The sequence below is a fragment of the Phacochoerus africanus genome, chromosome 3, assembly GCF_016906955.1.
Source record: "Phacochoerus africanus isolate WHEZ1 chromosome 3, ROS_Pafr_v1, whole genome shotgun sequence".
Classification (NCBI taxonomy): Eukaryota; Metazoa; Chordata; class Mammalia; order Artiodactyla; family Suidae; genus Phacochoerus; species Phacochoerus africanus.
In genome coordinates, this window is record NC_062546.1 from 165,729,311 (window position 1) to 165,746,733 (window position 17,423).

The 17,423-nt window shown below is 38.3% G+C and overlaps 1 protein-coding gene across 1 annotated transcript in view; it reads right to left on the reverse strand.

The window, feature by feature from the left end:
- The window catches only part of HECW2 (HECT, C2 and WW domain containing E3 ubiquitin protein ligase 2), a 175,850-nt gene that overhangs the window by 126,662 nt on the left and 31,765 nt on the right, over positions 1 to 17,423 (reverse strand). The window contains exons 4-7 of the mRNA XM_047773115.1: positions 13,767 to 13,842; positions 8,803 to 8,972; positions 5,884 to 6,026; positions 379 to 479 (exon numbers count right to left, since the gene is read on the reverse strand). Of these exons, the coding sequence (XP_047629071.1) occupies positions 379 to 479; positions 5,884 to 6,026; positions 8,803 to 8,972; positions 13,767 to 13,842 (490 nt within the window). The remainder of the gene's footprint in view (positions 1 to 378; positions 480 to 5,883; positions 6,027 to 8,802; positions 8,973 to 13,766; positions 13,843 to 17,423) is intronic.

The following is a 17,423-nucleotide window of genomic DNA, read 5'->3' on the forward strand; positions in this document are numbered from 1 at the left end:
ACGAATGGACTTTTCATGGCCCATTCCTTTGCCGCCAATCAGTTCAAAGAATTCAATCATCCCATTGAGGCCGCTGTGCAGTATCACCAATTTGCTAAGATTCACAGTTTATTACATTGCTGGTCAGTGTGACATATGAAGCTTACATGTTTGCCATTGCAGGAAATTCTACTGCCCAGTTTCCCAATGCAGGCAAAAACCTAAGAGAGATTTTTTGGTAAATAGGCTTTCACATCTGCTTGGAAAACTTCAGCAGATAATCCTTTGATAGCTATTTTATGTTCAGAATAGGACATAAACAATTCTGCTCAAATGTAAAAGGTTAACTAACATTTAACAAGTTTTTCCTAGAGCAGTGAATTTGTACAGATACCTCACCTTCATGCACAGAAGACGTGACCTCCACTCTGAACTGGAGGTACCCACTCACATGGTCAGCTGGGAGCCTTCTGCCAAGGTTGTAGCTGAGCATCTGATCACTGCAAGAGGAGAAATGGTTCTTTCATCCTTACTGCTCTGGTGTCAGCCTTCACCTTCTTCCCACAGGCTACCCCCCAAAATGCCACTTATTACTCTTGAAACTTGCAGATTCATAAGAAAATAAAAGATGAAAAACATGGTAGAGCCCAACCTAATGGTACTCATTCACACATACGAATACTTGTAAACCCAAGGGTGAAAGGAAATCCTGTCATAAGGAAAACTATTGGATATGTGTATATGTATGACTGGGTCACTCTGTTGTACACCAGAAATTATCATAGCCTTGTAACTTAACGATACATCAATAAAACTTTAAAAAAAATTAAAAATGTACTTTTTTAAAAATTGGAAAAAAAAAGAAAAAGAAAATGCTACAGTATTGTTATGATTTTTTTTTACAGGGCACTGATTTTGCTCTCTCAGGGCATTTTGAGAGCCACTGAAGAGCTGAGGAAGGCCTAAAATTTTAGGTGTTTTGTGATTTAGGTGTAAAAGTATAGAGGGCCGGCTCCTTAGCACCTAGCACTCTAAGGGGTTCTACAAGGACGGGCAGAGGTGAGGATTATCACCTGACGGTGCATAGAGGACACAGGGCTGAAATCTGAAGAATGGGGGCTGGGAGTTAGGAGAGAGCAGTGTGAGAACAGGCGAGGCTCTGACAGCTGCTCCAGCTCCCTGAGGGGCAGGGGCCACTGTAAAGTAAGGGGTTCACTGCTGCGCCTCCCTGTGGGCAAGCCTGACAACCACTGATTCTCAGGGCAGCTTGGGAGCGATAATGATGGGACATTGGAGAAGCTGGCTGCACCACCTGGTGAGGTCTTGTTGCCACACTTGAAGAAGGGCTGGAGGGGACCACAACTGGGTCTGCCCAGTGTCTGCCCCACCTTGGCCCCAGGCTGCGACTACCAGCCCCTCCAAGGATGGTTTTGTCGATTTTTTTCAATTCTGAGTTTATTTATCAAAGTCAAGTGCAATTACATCATTTCCTTGTATGAAAGCCACTTTCATTCTGAAGCAGATTTGCTCTTCATTAAGGAAAGTAACCAGAATGGTCCCAAATCATGCTACTTCTGCTCTCACACTGCCCTCTAATGGCAACTTCAGGAGGAAAACACAAGGCCTCTACCTATTTACACCACTGGGCAGTTCAGAACCTCTAGTCACCCATTTATTACTAACCTGTGTAAATGTTTTGTTCTTTCTTCTCTACCACCTCAACACAATTCTAAACAGATGTTATCCATTTAAAAGAATACCTTCTAATGTAAAATCCCACTTCAGCTTTTAGGGATTTCTTCAACTTAACAGCAAGAATTTCTTAAAACAATAAGATCATTTCCTTTACTTTTCTCTAGAAATGCTGTAATATTTTTTTCTGGATTGATGCTTTTACAGTGTATTTTCACCCCCAATTGAGGGCTTACTCTGTGCTCTATACACTCTGATAAGGGCTCTGCATTCATCATCTCCTTCAATCCCCCCACTAACCTTGTGAGGCAAGTGGTGCCCCTATTTTCTAGAGGAGAAACTAAGGCATAGGGAGGGTAAGATACTTGCCCAAGGCCAGACAACTGTTAAGTGACAGAACTGAGATTAGAACTCAGATGATTTGACGCAGAAGTCCCTGCTCTGCAGTCCCCAAGTCAGATCTTGTTTTATGCACAATTTCAGTGATTCTTGGCTGCTTTCAGTAGCATGCATTTTTTTTCTTTTTTTCTTTTTTTTGGACTTTTTGCCTTTTCTAGGGCCACTCCTGTGGCATATGGAGGTTCCCAGACTAGGAGTCTAATTGCAGCTGTAGCCATCAGCCTACACCACAGCCACGCCAGATCCGAGCAGCGTCTGCGACCTACACCACAGTCATGACAATACCAGATCCTTAACCCACTGAGGGAGGCCTGGGATTGAACCCGCAATCTCATGGTTCCTAGTCAGATTCGTTAACCACTGAGCCACAACGGGAACTCCCAGCATGCATTTTAATATTTACCCATGGCTCATCTCAAAGCAACTGCTATCATAACGTTTTGTCTACTTAAGCTGGTATTTTTAAAATTTTTTTCTATAAATGAGAATATATACATGTATGTGTGACTGGGTTACCTTGCTGTACAGTAGAAAATTGACAGAACACTGTAAATCAGCTATAATGGAAAAAATAAAAATATTGTAAAAAATAAAATAATTTTTTCTATTAATGGATATATTAGTACCTTTAACTATTTGTTATGTTAAATTGTTAAATGATTTTACATTAGAGTGTTAGAATAATTTCATAATGACTGCAATCTGCATAACAGCAAGGATGTCTTCCCAGCATTTAGACAGTGCCTGCCATCCAGGGCCAATCCATCGTTGTGCACTCAGGCATGAACCAGCAGCAAACTACCTGGACCTGCTCTCAATACCATGGTTCGTCACCCATTTCTTTGGATATTTAGTCCTGGAATAAAAAAATCTTCATTTCTTTGTTAAAAAAAACTGACTCTTCTTCACCTCTTTGGCCAATAAAAGTAGGGTGTTGGTGTTGATGATGAAGACTTATAAAAAGGGATGCATTTTAGCTAGGAAGTAAATGTTTAGTAAGGATCTTAAAGAAAGAATGTCATCCATCTTTTTCTCACTATATTTCCAACACCTAACATAGTGCTTAATATTTAGTAGACAATATATAAACACATATTTATTGACTAAATTAACAAAGGAGACTCTTTACTTAGAAAAAAGAATTTTAATAGCTGTTAGTGCTATTTATTACCCAAGCTGACAAGATACTCTACCCAACTATTTAATCTATATGTACAGGAAAGCCTCCCTATTTGGAGATTCTGAGTCAAGGCTTTCACCCTTTGCTGAACGTCTGTCAAAAGATTCACCTGCTTTCTTATTCTTGGGCTCATGTGATTCATCCTGCCTCTTGCTGTGATAGATAATAGTGTACAATATCTTACGTATTATTATGATATATAATTATAAAAAATAAGTGTCAAAGAACTCTCACTACCTGACTGAGACATTCTCTCACTAGTGTAACCAGAGCACCTGACAAAGCATGGGAAAGTGATGTGCTTTTTTGGACAGAATGTAGGCCACTCTCTGAAAAATGTCACGTTCAAACCAATGCTCTCAAACTAGACAATTAGTAAGGAGTTCTAGCTCATCCCATAAACTCACCACGTAAAACCTCAACTACGCCAGAAAACTGCTGTCTACCAAACACATAAGTAAAGAAAACCAGTATTTTTCAAGATGTATCAACAACTTGATAGAACATAATAATCAGGTCAAAGCATCATACTTAGCATCATATTTGGATGTTAATAGCTGATATACTAATATGTAATATCATATTTATCTAATAATGCAAATACTAAGTTCAGGCAATGTACTTAGGTAGAAACATTTCATAATTCTACTGTCTTACAAATTCATGATGGATTTCATTCTAGTACACATGGACTCTATGAAGGGAAGTACACTGATTGTCCAATTCTTTAAAAAACTGAATGAAAAGCCAGCAAATCAACAATAGTTTCAAGCACTGGTAAGGTTTTATATTTCCTTGATCATTCTTACTTGTATACTCAAATTGACAATTCTGCCAAAGTTTATGTTATATAAATTATATGATTATATTATATAATATCTATATATTATATAATATTTATGTCATATAATATTAAATTATATCATAAATTATATGATATTATATAAATTATATGATTATACTTGTGCAAACTAAATGATAAATATATTTCTGATAGTTAATTTCCATTCTTTGTAAGTTTTCATTTTCTAGAAATCCTAAAAATAATTTTTGAAAAGTTTCCAAAGAATATCTCTACTAGAAGCAATAACTGCCATCCTGAACTATCATTGTGATTTCCCAGTTTCCATCAGATAAACCAGGCTGCTAGAATTTCAGCAGCATATTTCTACTTCATGTGGTTTGGCTCAGTCACAAATTCTACTGCCTCTGATGGCCAGAGACCTAGAATCCATTAGGATCGCTTCATTTCAAATTTTGAAGAGGTCTTGGAAATCATCTGGTCTAAACACTTTGTTTTTCAGATGAGGAAACTAATGCCTGAAGAAATCGTGACTGGACAAAACAGAACAGTTAATTAGCAGCAGAATGAATATGAACGATGAATTCCCTCAGTAGCAAGAGTAGTATTCCATCACTGCCAGTCCTTCAAGCTCTTCAGAGAAGCCAGGGGTCTAGGGCAGACTGATCTGTTCAAATCCCAGCTCCACTACTGGCTTACTAGCCTCTGATTCCTCAACTCCGAAATGGGTATAATCCCATCATTTACCTTCCAGAGTTGCTGAAAAGATTACATGAGCTAATGAGTAGGATTTACTTAGTCCCAGTAAGGTCTCATCATCCATTGTCATCACGATACTGCTGCTGTTAATACTACTATCGTGTGTTCACAATGAAAAAGATGCCCCCCCCCCACCACAGGGCTACCTCGAAGCACCAGTGTTACTGGGTTTGCTGGTCCTTACATGTGAAAATACATACACCATTTAGAACAAGAGGTGGAGGCATGTTATAATTTTTTCCTTTTTTTCTTTTTTTGTCTTTTTTAGGGCCCCAACTTCAGCATATGGAAGTCCCCAGGCTAGGGGTTGAATCTGGAGCTGCAGCTGCCGGCCTACACCACAGCAACAGCAAAGGAGGATCCGAGCACCGTCTGAGACCTACACCACAGCTCACGTCAACGCCAGATCCTTAGCCCACTGAGTGAGACCAGGGATCAAACCCACATCCTCATGGGTACTAGTTGAGTTTGTTACCGCTGACCCACAATGGGAATCCCACATTATGATTTCCTAACTACTTTATTCACAGCTTACAAAAAGTTCACGAAAGAAAATAGACATCAAATCACCTTTTAAAATTCTCTCAATGAGTAATGTCTAGCTGCCTGAAGGAAATGTACATGCATAAGAGCTCAACTATAATACCTTCTCAGAGTCTAGATTTTGTTTTAAATGGCCCTACAATAAGGTGGTTTTGGTATCTTAGGAATAAGATTCTCTGGATGGGGTTAACCAGGATAAGGAGGTTGACTCAACCTGACACTAGGATCCTGCTCTTGGGAGAGGCTTTTATAGCAAGATTTCAATACACTCAAAAACAGTTGAGCACTGTGACATTTTATGCTGAAATGCTAATGGTAGATACATCTTGGGAAAGAACCAAAAAATGGTACATAATTAAAGTGCTTTGTGTCCCACACATTTTAATGAGTATATAAGCTCTTACATTTTTAAAAGAATTAGGTTACCACTTATTGCCAGTAAGAAAAGTCCTAGGACCACAGAGTATCATTTCAGTTGCTTTAGTAAGAACTAATCGCAATAAGACCCCTACGTCTGAGGGCTGATTACCCGATGGCTTGTCGCTCCAACAGCCTCTGGACTGGGATGGTTAGTTTCCCCAGAAAACGCTTGATGATAGGACGGCTCTTGGCAAATTTGTCTTTAATTTCAATTTCTAAGACATCAGTAAGGAGTGCAAAAAAGGAGTATTTCTGAAAACAAAAACATAACATGTTCAAAAAAGACAAATATGAAATTACATGTATCAGTTTATTATCATAGAAAATAGTATCTCTTAAATCTTAACAACATAGAGAAATATCCACAGCCCCTGTCAATTCTTTATTCACTCCAAATCGTTAACATTCACAAAGACTAAAAAGCAACAGTTAAATTAGAATCTGAATGACAAAAAAGTCCTTTTAATCATCTAATGAAGGTGTTATTAAATATTAAATTATGCACAATACAATTTTAGTACTCATTTCATGTACTGTATCTTAATTTTTAAAATGTAATATTCTGTTGCAGGGTACCTTAGAATTAACCAATACATTTGATCAACAGCAATTTTAATTCCTGATCCTGTGGAATTTTGAAGTTGTACCCCACAGGTTAAAATACTCCTTCCCTTAGTGGTTATTCTGTAGGAACATCTACAGAGTGCTAAGATTTCCCTGGCTTATGTTAAAATAAAATAATGTTTAAATGGAAATTAATTTAAAAGGCACACAGGGTCATTTCTTCTGAGACAGAAGAATAAAAACATAAGGTTAAGCTAAGCTTTGTTGTTTTAAGAATGCCACTGGGGGGAGTTCTGTCATGGCTCAGTGAAAACGAATCTGACTACCATCCTTGAGGACACAGGTTCAATCCCTGGCCTCGCTCAGTGGGTTAAGGATCTGGTGTTCCTGTGAGCTGTGGTGTAGGTTGCAGACACGGCTCGGATCCTGCGTTGCCATGGCTGTGGTGTAGGCCAGCACCTGTACGCCTGTAGCTCTGATCTGACCCCTAGCCTGGGAACCTCCTTACGCCACGGGTTAATCCCTAAAAAAAAAATAAAAAATAAATAAGAATGCCACTGGAGAAAACTGGATTGTATATTAATAAGGACATAAGATAAAACAGTTTTACTCATTTACAAAGACTATCACATATATTCACCTCATTTTATCTTTAGAAAGATTAAAATTTTCTTTTTAGTGATGAACATCTCAGGAAAAGTAAGTCATGGAGCCAGGAATCTAACTTGAACCATTTCTCTCCTTTCCTGGCAGACAGCATCCAGGTGACCACAGTAACGTGAATAGTGCCAGCTAGCTTTACACTTAGGGGTCATTAAGTTTATTTAGTCACAACAATTTTATTTCTCCAAAGGGCCATGAAGTTTAGGAACCTGCTTAATGGACAAAACACTTGCTTAGAATAAAAGAACTGAGTTAAAGCATTACTTCTGCCTCTGAATAGCCAGTTATACAAACATTTTAAGCTTCAGTTTCTTAGTCACAAAAATGAAGAGATGATAATCTCACCCTTACACCCTGTTATCAGGATTGCACTGGTTTCATGGTTTAGAACTTTGCAAATTACTATACCTACTATATGCCTTCTAAGTGCTCACATTTAAGATAAACTTTATGTCTTCTAGGTTTCTAATGGGTTAAATTAAGTTGTTGACCTTTAAGAGTTATTCAGTATTTGGAGATCCTAAGTCGTTTTTCAAGCTAGGAATAATAAGAAACCATGCAATATTTATCTATTTAGATAACCATAAGAACTGCCCAGAAGAAACATCTCAGTGCACTGCCAAATTCAAATATCCACATCTTTTCTCCAATTGGTTTTGGATCCCCTGAAGTAGCTCCCTCTCCAACGAAATACTTGTACAACATTGTTAGAGCATATTATCATCATTACACACTGAGAGAGTGACTTAATTAATGGTGCAACTCCTATGCCAATACAGGTTTGCCCAGAAACACGCATTGACCCTGGTGTGTGAAATGTGCCTTGGCTCCCTGAGAAATGAAGGGAAAACTCACGCTTTGCTCCCTAGGTGAGAAATGACATCTCTGGTCTTTCTTTGACTTTAAATAGTTCTAATGGGAAACACCTTCTTGATTTCACTGACATGGGGCACTGTGGTGACTGGTAGCATACGGCAGCTGGGAGGAAGTCTGAAACACCATCAATACAATCTGCCATCCCTCACGATGATGACTTCTCGAATGGCTCATTTAATTAACCAAAATCTAGAAATCCGAAAAATATTTGCTAAAGCCTGTAGGAAGAGAGATTCCCTCAATTTGTACTGAATATATGCTAGAACAAAATATCAAAATTTTAAATAAAAATGGCATCCATATTACTGATTTTTCCCTCTGCCTTAGGCTCCAACATGGCTCTACAAGGCACTGTAACTGATTCTGTCTTTATAAAAATTTGATATTCTTTCATCATGAATGTTTTGCTTGCTTTTGATTAAAAAAAAAAAAAGTATTATGGAGTTCCCATCATGGCTCAGTGGTAACAAACCTGACTAGGATCCATGAGGATGCACCTTCGATCCCTGGCCTCAACCAGTGGGTTAAGAATCTGGCATTGTCGTGAGCTGTGGTGTAGGTCACAGACGTGGCTCAGATCTGGCGTTGCTGTGGCTGTGCTGTAGGCTAGCAGCTGTAGCTCCGATTTGAACCCTAGCCTGGGAACCTCCCTATGCCACAGGTGCAGCCCTAAAAAGCAAAAGAAAAAAAATTGCATTGAAATATTAATGTGGATCATTCAATTTTGGGCACCCTACAGATCATGCACCTTGCTTTATCCCAGACCAGCTAGAAGGGAGCATCTCCTTTTCATTGCACAGAACCTCTAGACGCCACATCTGTCCCGCTCACACCCAAAAGCAACTCAGTGAGGCAGGGTCCAGTGAAAAGAGATGAAGTTGGCTGACTTTCTAAGTGTCAAGAAGACCAGCGGCAATCCTCTTACCTCTCGGTGCCAGATTGGATTAGTGGTGTTACTGATGATGGTAGACCTCCTCTCCTGCCCATGGTGGGCACAGGTGGGGAAACTGCTCTTCTTCCCTGGCTGAATGGACATCTTCAGATAAGGGTCAGGATTGAAGAACATCCCTTTCTTTAGCCCAACTGCCCTAAGATCTTTAAAGAAAGACAGAGAGAGAGAGAGAGAGAGATAGAGAGAGGAGGAGGAGGAGGAAGGAGGGAGGGAAAGAGAGAGGGCGAACAAAAGGACAGGAGACAAGATTCATACATCCTGATTAGAATGAGCAGCTCAACACCAATGTGTTCTTAAATAATCACACAGGAAGCTCTAAAACAGAAACTATTCGGTAAAACAGTAATAGAGTTATTCACACTATGATCGCTTAGATAAGGGAGGACAAGTGGGTCACGACTAATTCCAGCAGAGGGTCTCCTAACAGGCTGCAAAATGAAGCCGAACTTTTACCACCACCTTATCTAAAATGACTTTTCCTGGGAGCCATTTTGATTGTAACATGTGCATCTTCACCACCCTTTTTCACTATGGCTTGGCAACCAGCAATTCCAGAATGTCTTGAGAGAAATCCTTAGCAAATAATGTATTTAAAAAGAAAAAACCAATGTGTTCCTTCAGGAGAGAAAAGTGAATCTTCTACATACACATATGACATGCATCGACTTAAGTTTAATTGGGGATGAAACTTCAGAGCACACGTTCAGTTGTGCCCCATTTAAAATGACATAGGTATTCGACAAAGGAAATGAATATTAGGGAAGAAAGGGAGCCCAGAAATATCTCTAAAATTGAATACTATATGCTAGATTAAATAAGTGTAAGGTTATTTTTTCAATAGCCTGTTAAGTCACTTAAATATTTGATGAATGTCCCATAATTCATCTTAGATTCACCAGCTGCTACTTCATACTATGAGAGCTGCCAAAAGTTCAGGCTAAAGTCTAGTTAGTGAAGAGACTACCACTTTTAAAAATGAGCAAGCTGGAGTTCTCATTGTGGGTCAGTGGTAATGAACTTGACTAGCATCCTTGAGGGATGTGGGTTGAATCCCTGGCCTCACTCAATGGCTTAAGGATACGGCGTTGCCATCAGCTGTGGTGTAGGTTGCAGACTGGCTTGGATCTGGCCTTGCTGTGGCTGTGGTGTAGACTGGCAGCTGCAGCTCCTATTTGGCCGCTAGTCTGGGAACTTCCATATGCTATAGCTGCAGCCCTAAAAAGAAAGAAAGAAAAAAAAAAAAAAAGCCAAGCCACCTTTAGATAAGGTGGTGGATACAAAAATGTCAGGAAATGAAAAGCTGGGTTCAATGGGTTCCCAGTGCCCTTCTGAGAATATCAGTTTGAATAAGACTGGCCTGAGAGCTAAGTGATCTTGAAAGCTTCTGGAAGAATAGACTGTTTCTAGGTAACCTTTTGCAGCTAGGATTAGTGTAGGCAGGCTCTGACCACTGGTTCAAAAAGAAGTTCTGTGGATGGCCTCTGAACCTTCAGAGACCTCTGGATTCCCCAGATTAGCTGGAGAAAAGACCCTGTAGAATAACCTTATATTTTAGGAGGTCACCAGGGTCGTCCTACTCAAGTCCATTCCTGAAACACGGAGTCTTTCTTAGAAGGACAGAATTGGCCTGGGGTTGCCCAAAGAACCTTATTCTCTAGGGAGCGTTCCCTGGAGGAGTGTTTTGTTCACAATGGCCAACAAAAACTTACGGCCTAGATATGTGAGGCGAAAATAGACCACAACTGTCTAATGACTCTAAACGGGCAGTAGAGGGAGGCAGTTTAATATGTCAGAAAAATTCAACCAAAAGGAACTGGTATTAAGAATACTGCCTGAAATACAGGAAGATCTTTGCTCTGAAAGCCAGTGGCAGAAGAAAAAGACAAGTAAAGAATAAGACAGGAACATCAGAGAAGCTGCTATAATCTCATTAGTCTCATGGTCCCCCATCCCTAGCACTTCATAAACTATGCAGTCAGTATTAATACAGCATTTGCATTTTACTGTCAATTTAATAATGCTACATGTTTTCACTTGTCTTTATTTAGTGTAAAATAGCTTTGAGAGGAAAATGCAATTTACATTTTTATTTTCTTACCTTTCTTGATTGCGCTTGCCTCGGACTCAAAGACAAAAGAATGATATTCTTTAAATATTAAATCTACTTCTCAACCAGGGATTTCTCTGCAGCTAGCAAGGAATAACATGTACAGAAATGGCTGCCGTGAAGTCTGACCGAGCTAAATTATTCATGCAAAACATTCCTTCGAACAGAAAGCATCCACCAGAATATAAAGCCACAGCAAGGAAAGATGTCACCATTAACACTTTTCTACAAGGGACACCGTACAAATAAATCTTCATTACAAAAATACAATAAACTATCAATTATTTGTAATCTGATTATTCAGTTCACTTGATCCATCTTTTGCCTCTTTCTTTTATCCTTTATATATTTTATTGCTCATAAATATCCATGTCACCTAATAGACTAAAGAAGGACTCAAAGTCACAAAGGTATGACAAGTTAAATATCCCTGGTTGAATTCTTACTTGGAGAAGAGGTTTAAGAGATTCATTAAAACATAGCTTTTGTTCTAGCTGTAGAGTTCCATTATTTGTATCCCTACTTATCCGGAGATAATCAAGAGCAGCACATTTGCAGAGAGACAGCCTGCAGTGCTTAATTGTTCTCCATAAATACTATCATCTGCTGTTAATATGCTGCAACCAAATTAATTTTTTAGAATTACTGTTATAAAGTTGCTTTCGTCTTCTATAATTTTCAGCCATTTCTATACATCATCTGCAAACAGCTGACTGTACGGTAAGAAATAAAACACATTTCAGGTAACCAAACCTCCATGTGCACAGAGATGGATGTTGGATAAAGTGGTATGTAAAGAAAGAGCATGTGGCTGTGCTCCAAAGCTTATTTCCTACTTTTTAGGAAAACGTCCTGAGATTTTCAATTCCTACATGGTCATTCTCCCATGATGAGTTAATTAACATCCCTTCTAAGGTCAAAATCGTTATGTGTGTGTGTCATATTTAGAACTGATCACTTGAAAGCTTAGGGCAATGCTTCTAAACTAAGAAAACCACAGTCTGGGTCAGAGTTTCCTGAACCATGCAGGCTGACTAATTCTTCCCTATCTATAAATGAAAGACTTCTGTACCTGCAGCCCCTCAGAACTGTGAGGGTCTGAAGCACAGGTAGCCAAGTGCAATGTTTCCAGGAGACAGAGAGATAAGGGCGTGGGGAGGGAAAATTGGGGGATTGCGTGAGGGCAGGGGGAAGCCAAAGGATATATTTCTCCAGAGAAATGCACATAAAAAATGGAAAGTAGATTAGGGGTACTGAGGGTTTTTCTAAAAATCTAGATATATTTATTGCTCCTCCTGTAGCACAGTGGGTTAAGACTCTGACTACCGAATTGACCAAAATTTAATTTTTTTAAATGAAGAAAAAAGAGAAAATGAGTTGGAAATGGGAAAAAAAAGGAAGAAAAAAAGAATCCGACTGCAGCAACTCAGGTCACTGCAGAAGTACAGGTTCAATCCCAGGCCCAGTGCAGTGGGTTAAAAGGATCGGCATTGCTACAGCTCCAACTCAGATTCAATCCCTGGCCCAGCAACTTCCATAGGCCAGAGGTATAGCCATAAAGTTAAAAAATAAAAGAAAATAAAAGGAAAGTAAAAACCTGGATAATTTTAAGATCTTGAAGTCTCCAACCAAAATATATTTATTGGCCAAATTTGAACTACAAGCCAACTAATTTACAGCCTCTGAGAACCAAAGCAAAAAGGCTTTCATGGTAAGGAGAAGGAATGTGCAAGGACAGACATGGATACACGGAAGGCTGAGGGCTACCCGTGAACTAACGTGCACAGTCCATCCTATGTGACAATCATGCATCAGATACATGTGTTTTCAAGATCAGCCTTCTAACTCTCACTCCTGAGAATTTCACATCATTTCTTTGCAGCCAAGAAAAAGTGAATCTAATTTAAATTTCAGAAGCAGCTATGGAAAAATGAAAACAAAACATCTTGCAGTGACAGACATCTGTTAGACTTTATTTTATATGCACCGTAGTAGAGTTGTCTGTTTTCAAAGTCCACTTTAAATACTGATTTTTTAAAAAGTATTCTTGACTTTCAAAGAATAATAAAGACTGCCAGTTAATATTAAAAAAAAAAATCAGTGGGCTTCAAACTTTTTTTGACACTGACCTATGTATAAAATACACTTATACGGAAACCCATCATATACATACATAGTTGTGCATACTTTTATGGGTGAAAATTTTCAGTTTGTATAAACTGTTGTTCTATGAAAAATATTTCCATTTGATGGTAAACTCTGATGTTTTTTTCTATTCTTTTTGGAATTGCTAGTTTCAGCTAAATTAATCTTACAAACCACAAATTAGTTCCAATTCACAACCTGAAAAGCAGTGCCTTAGCTGCATGATAAACACACAGGCAATCAGAGTATTTTACCAACCAGAAAATAACAACAAAAAATTGTCTAATCTACTTTCCAATTTTTATGTGCATTTCTCCAGAGAAATATATCCTTTGGCTTTTTTCCCCCCAATCCCCCAATTTTTCCTTTCTCTAGATAAGGTAAGCATAAATTGTTTTCAATAGCCAAAGCTCTACAGTGGGTTAGCACATGTTACATTACAGCTTTTTAGGTAAGTATACACAGTTATAGTCTTTTATCACCAGAAAACCTGCTAGAAGAAATAATTTCTGAGTTCACATCAGTAATCCAATTATATCACAGTAAGAGATACACTTGAATTTCCAGAGGTATTACCAAAACCAAAGTGGTTCACATATCCTATATGAGAGTCTGCAGAAAGAAGTGACTATTCATATCTTTGAAATTATACACAAACTGGACACCATTTTTAAGACTTCCTTACCTGACAACGTAAAGCTAACGAGTTTCCGAGAATGCTGACTGCCTGCAGCACCTCCTTCCATGCCTTCTGCCCCCATCTGCAGAGAAAATCACACGTACCTGAAGTTTCACAGGAATCTGATCTCTCTCAACCTTCCCGGGGAAGTACATAAGTTTGCAAGTACAATTTTTATATTAAACATATATTGTAGTATATGCCTTTTCATTTGCTACAAATCTTGGAATCCAGACATTGGTGCAGTATCTCAGAGACGAGAAAAAGGGTCACATCCTAAATTTAATCTTCACCCAAAATGTAACCAATATGAGCTTCTAAATTCCCTGGGATATGAATCAACCTACCTCATGCTCTTCTATTTCTTTGATAAAAATATACTTGCTATGTAGTAAATGTACTTATATTGCTCTTACAATATTAAAACATACCTGTAAACTAAAAAATCAAACACAAATCCCTTTAGATTTGTTAGGAGAATCTAGACTAAACAGGTGATTTATATCAGACATTTATATATATAATTACCCTCTCTTGCTAAATATTTATATATATATATAATATATATATTTACATATTTATATATTATATATTTATATATATATTTATATTTACATATTTATATATAATATATATTTATATATTTATATATAATATATATTTATATTTACATATTTTATATATATATATAATTATCCTCTCTTGCTAAATATTTCCAAGGGACCACCATATGGAAGTCTCATTGCCCTTGTAGGCTCCTATTTTATTGTGCTACCGGTAACATGGCACATACTACTATAATTAGCGATAATAACAATTTGCAGTCCTATTGTATGATATTGTATTGTAAAGCTATTCCTAAAAGCTTCTGAGTAAATTATATCTCACTTGAAACAGTCAATTTATAGATCACACATCAGATTAAATATTTCTCTCAATTCATGTCCAATTAGTGCTTAATTTATACTACGCTAGGAAAAAAGCTTCATAGTTCTCTAAAAAAGAAGTCCACAATACTGTAAGAAACAGACTTAAAGGTTGAATATTTTTTGAATAGTTAAGAAACTAGAAACCACATTTTAATTCTAAAGTTCAGAGATTAAACCCTTCCATCTTATCTTTGTGGCAGTCCCTACCTCCTTTAAAAATTATATAGCAGGAGTCTCCTTCATGACAAAGTGGTTAACGAACCTGACTAGGAACCATGAGAATGTGGGTTCGATTCCTGGCCTTGCTCAGTGGGTTAAGGATCCAGTGTTGCCATAAGCTGTGGTCTAGGCCACAGATGCAGTTCAGATCCCCACTGCTGTGGCTGTGGTGTAGGCCAGCTGTAGCTCTGATTTGACCCCTAGCCTGGGAACTTCCATATGTCATGGGTGGGGCCCTAAAAAACAAATGAGCAAACAAAATCATACACCACCAAGAGATAAAACTTCCACAACTATAAGTAAAGTTGAGGTACTTCAAAATAAATTCCATTCAAATTTTGAAAAATAAATTTCTACTTCCTTCTCTACTTCCTGCGCCTTAATCAGAACTATTTTGTGTGACATTAACTGCTTCCTGATTGTCTGATATGTCATTTGCAAGACACTTGGGCATCTTTATTTCGTTCCATCCAGTTCTGGAAGATGTATCTGAGAAACTCTACAGGGAAGGAAATGAGCTACCATCCTAATCATATGGTCTCCTTTCTCACATGTCCTTTTCCAATGAATCAAGGATATAAAAAAAAGCTATGTCTTCTCTGTCATTTGTACTTTGACGTCATTGTCATTCATCAGGATGCACAGTGATATGTGTCACTTGGAACAGGAAATCCCTTGCTTCGGGGACAGATAAAGGCGACCCTCACTACCACATATTGTTTCAGCAATGCTGCTTCTGAGTTTTCCTGGACTCAATCTATGAAGGCAGTTTATTTAAAAACCTCTCTCTAAACACTGAGTGCAGATGTGCTTGTTATCACCGACGTCTTTATACTGGGTGGTCAGGTTTGGTCCTTCCTGACTCTATTTTCTGGAAGAATGAAACTGAATTCTCTGTGTACTATTTCACATGAGCATATTACTGCAGTCATGGTGAAGGATACTATTTATCTGAGAATTCTGAAAGAACTATTTCACAGTATTAGCTTTTTGCCAAACAAGGAGTTACATTTAAAAATGAGAATTCGAGGGCATTTCCTTTAGTTTTCACAATATCTTGTAACATTTTAAGTAGCTGCTAAATGACAACAGACTAGGAATCTTTTCGGAGTCTCACTGACCTTACTTGGCATGAAGAGATATCATGTTTTTGGAGGGGACACATTTCCCTGGACAGTGTGGTCTATTTGAGGGGAGACCACAGTTTTTGAGATGTCCAGCCCAGGAAGGGCAGGTATGGCTGCGTGTCTGTCTCAGTTGTAGTCTACCTCACTGCTAACCACTTTATTGTCCAGGGTGTGTGTGGTGAAAGCAGAGGGAGACAGTGACAGTGATGCTGTCTGGCCCGTTCGGTGCTGTCTCTGCTCTATTTAACCTGGAGATGATGAGTCAGAGGGTACAGCATAATGTAGCAAATCAAATGTACTTTTTGAGAGCCAATCCAGTGTCATCAAGCATCAAAATGTGGTTTCCATTTCCCAAATATCCTTTGCATCTGGTCGTGGAATAATCATACTAAACTGGCTTTGTGAATATCCATGTTGTCTAAATACACGTCATATATGTAGGTGCCCATTATGCTGTCACAGAAACATAGCACTCAGCCCACAAGGAAATGACCATGGGCACAGCCTCTCAAAAGTGGATACAGACAAAACTATCTCAAGCTTGGTCAGAAATTTACTGACCACAAGTTCTATTAGTCAGCCTTTAAACCAAAATACTCTACTATGATTGCCAATGCTGTATCTCTGAAGCTTTTAAGGCACTCTAAAACCTAGCTGAAGCAAATTAATTATTTTCAACTATCCACAGGCTTTGACAGAATAATCTCAATGCAAAATCAACGGAATGAGATCAATGCTCACCAGGCTGTAGGTTCCCACCGCCTTCATTGATATCTGATCATGGCAACTGCTCAAGTCTAAGAAAATCTGAATCTAGAAAAACCATGTTTGGAAGCTATTATCTAATTTCACACACAGTTAATTTTCAGAGGCTTTACAATAAATAGCCCCACTTTTCCAATTTTGTAATAGATCTTTTTAGAATATATATTAGAGTATGTTCCAGAGCTTACTATGTGACACAGCAGATTTTGTAGTCAACAAGTGTTATTCTCTTTGTGGACCTTCAAAGTCTCATTCAATAAATGTGGCTTTTAAAAAATATACTTTGTTCACTATAATGGGAATTCCAATATAATTCAAATGTGAGCAGAGTACCTAGATACTGAAAATTCTGCACATACTCTTCCCTCTACCTAAAATGCTTTTCCCTCCCCTTTTTCACCAAAGTAGCTCCTACTCATCCTTCAAACTGTCCTGCACACTTGCCTTCTTCAGATAAGCCTTCCAAGACCTTCCTGATAGGATGAATCCTGTTAGTATGTGCTCTCATAGTCCCGCTTTACTGCCCCTCATGGTAATTATCACTCAAATAAATACAGTTTAATTTAATTGATGTTTTTCTCCCCCATCAGACCAGTGAGAGCAAGGACTGTTTTTGCTTATCA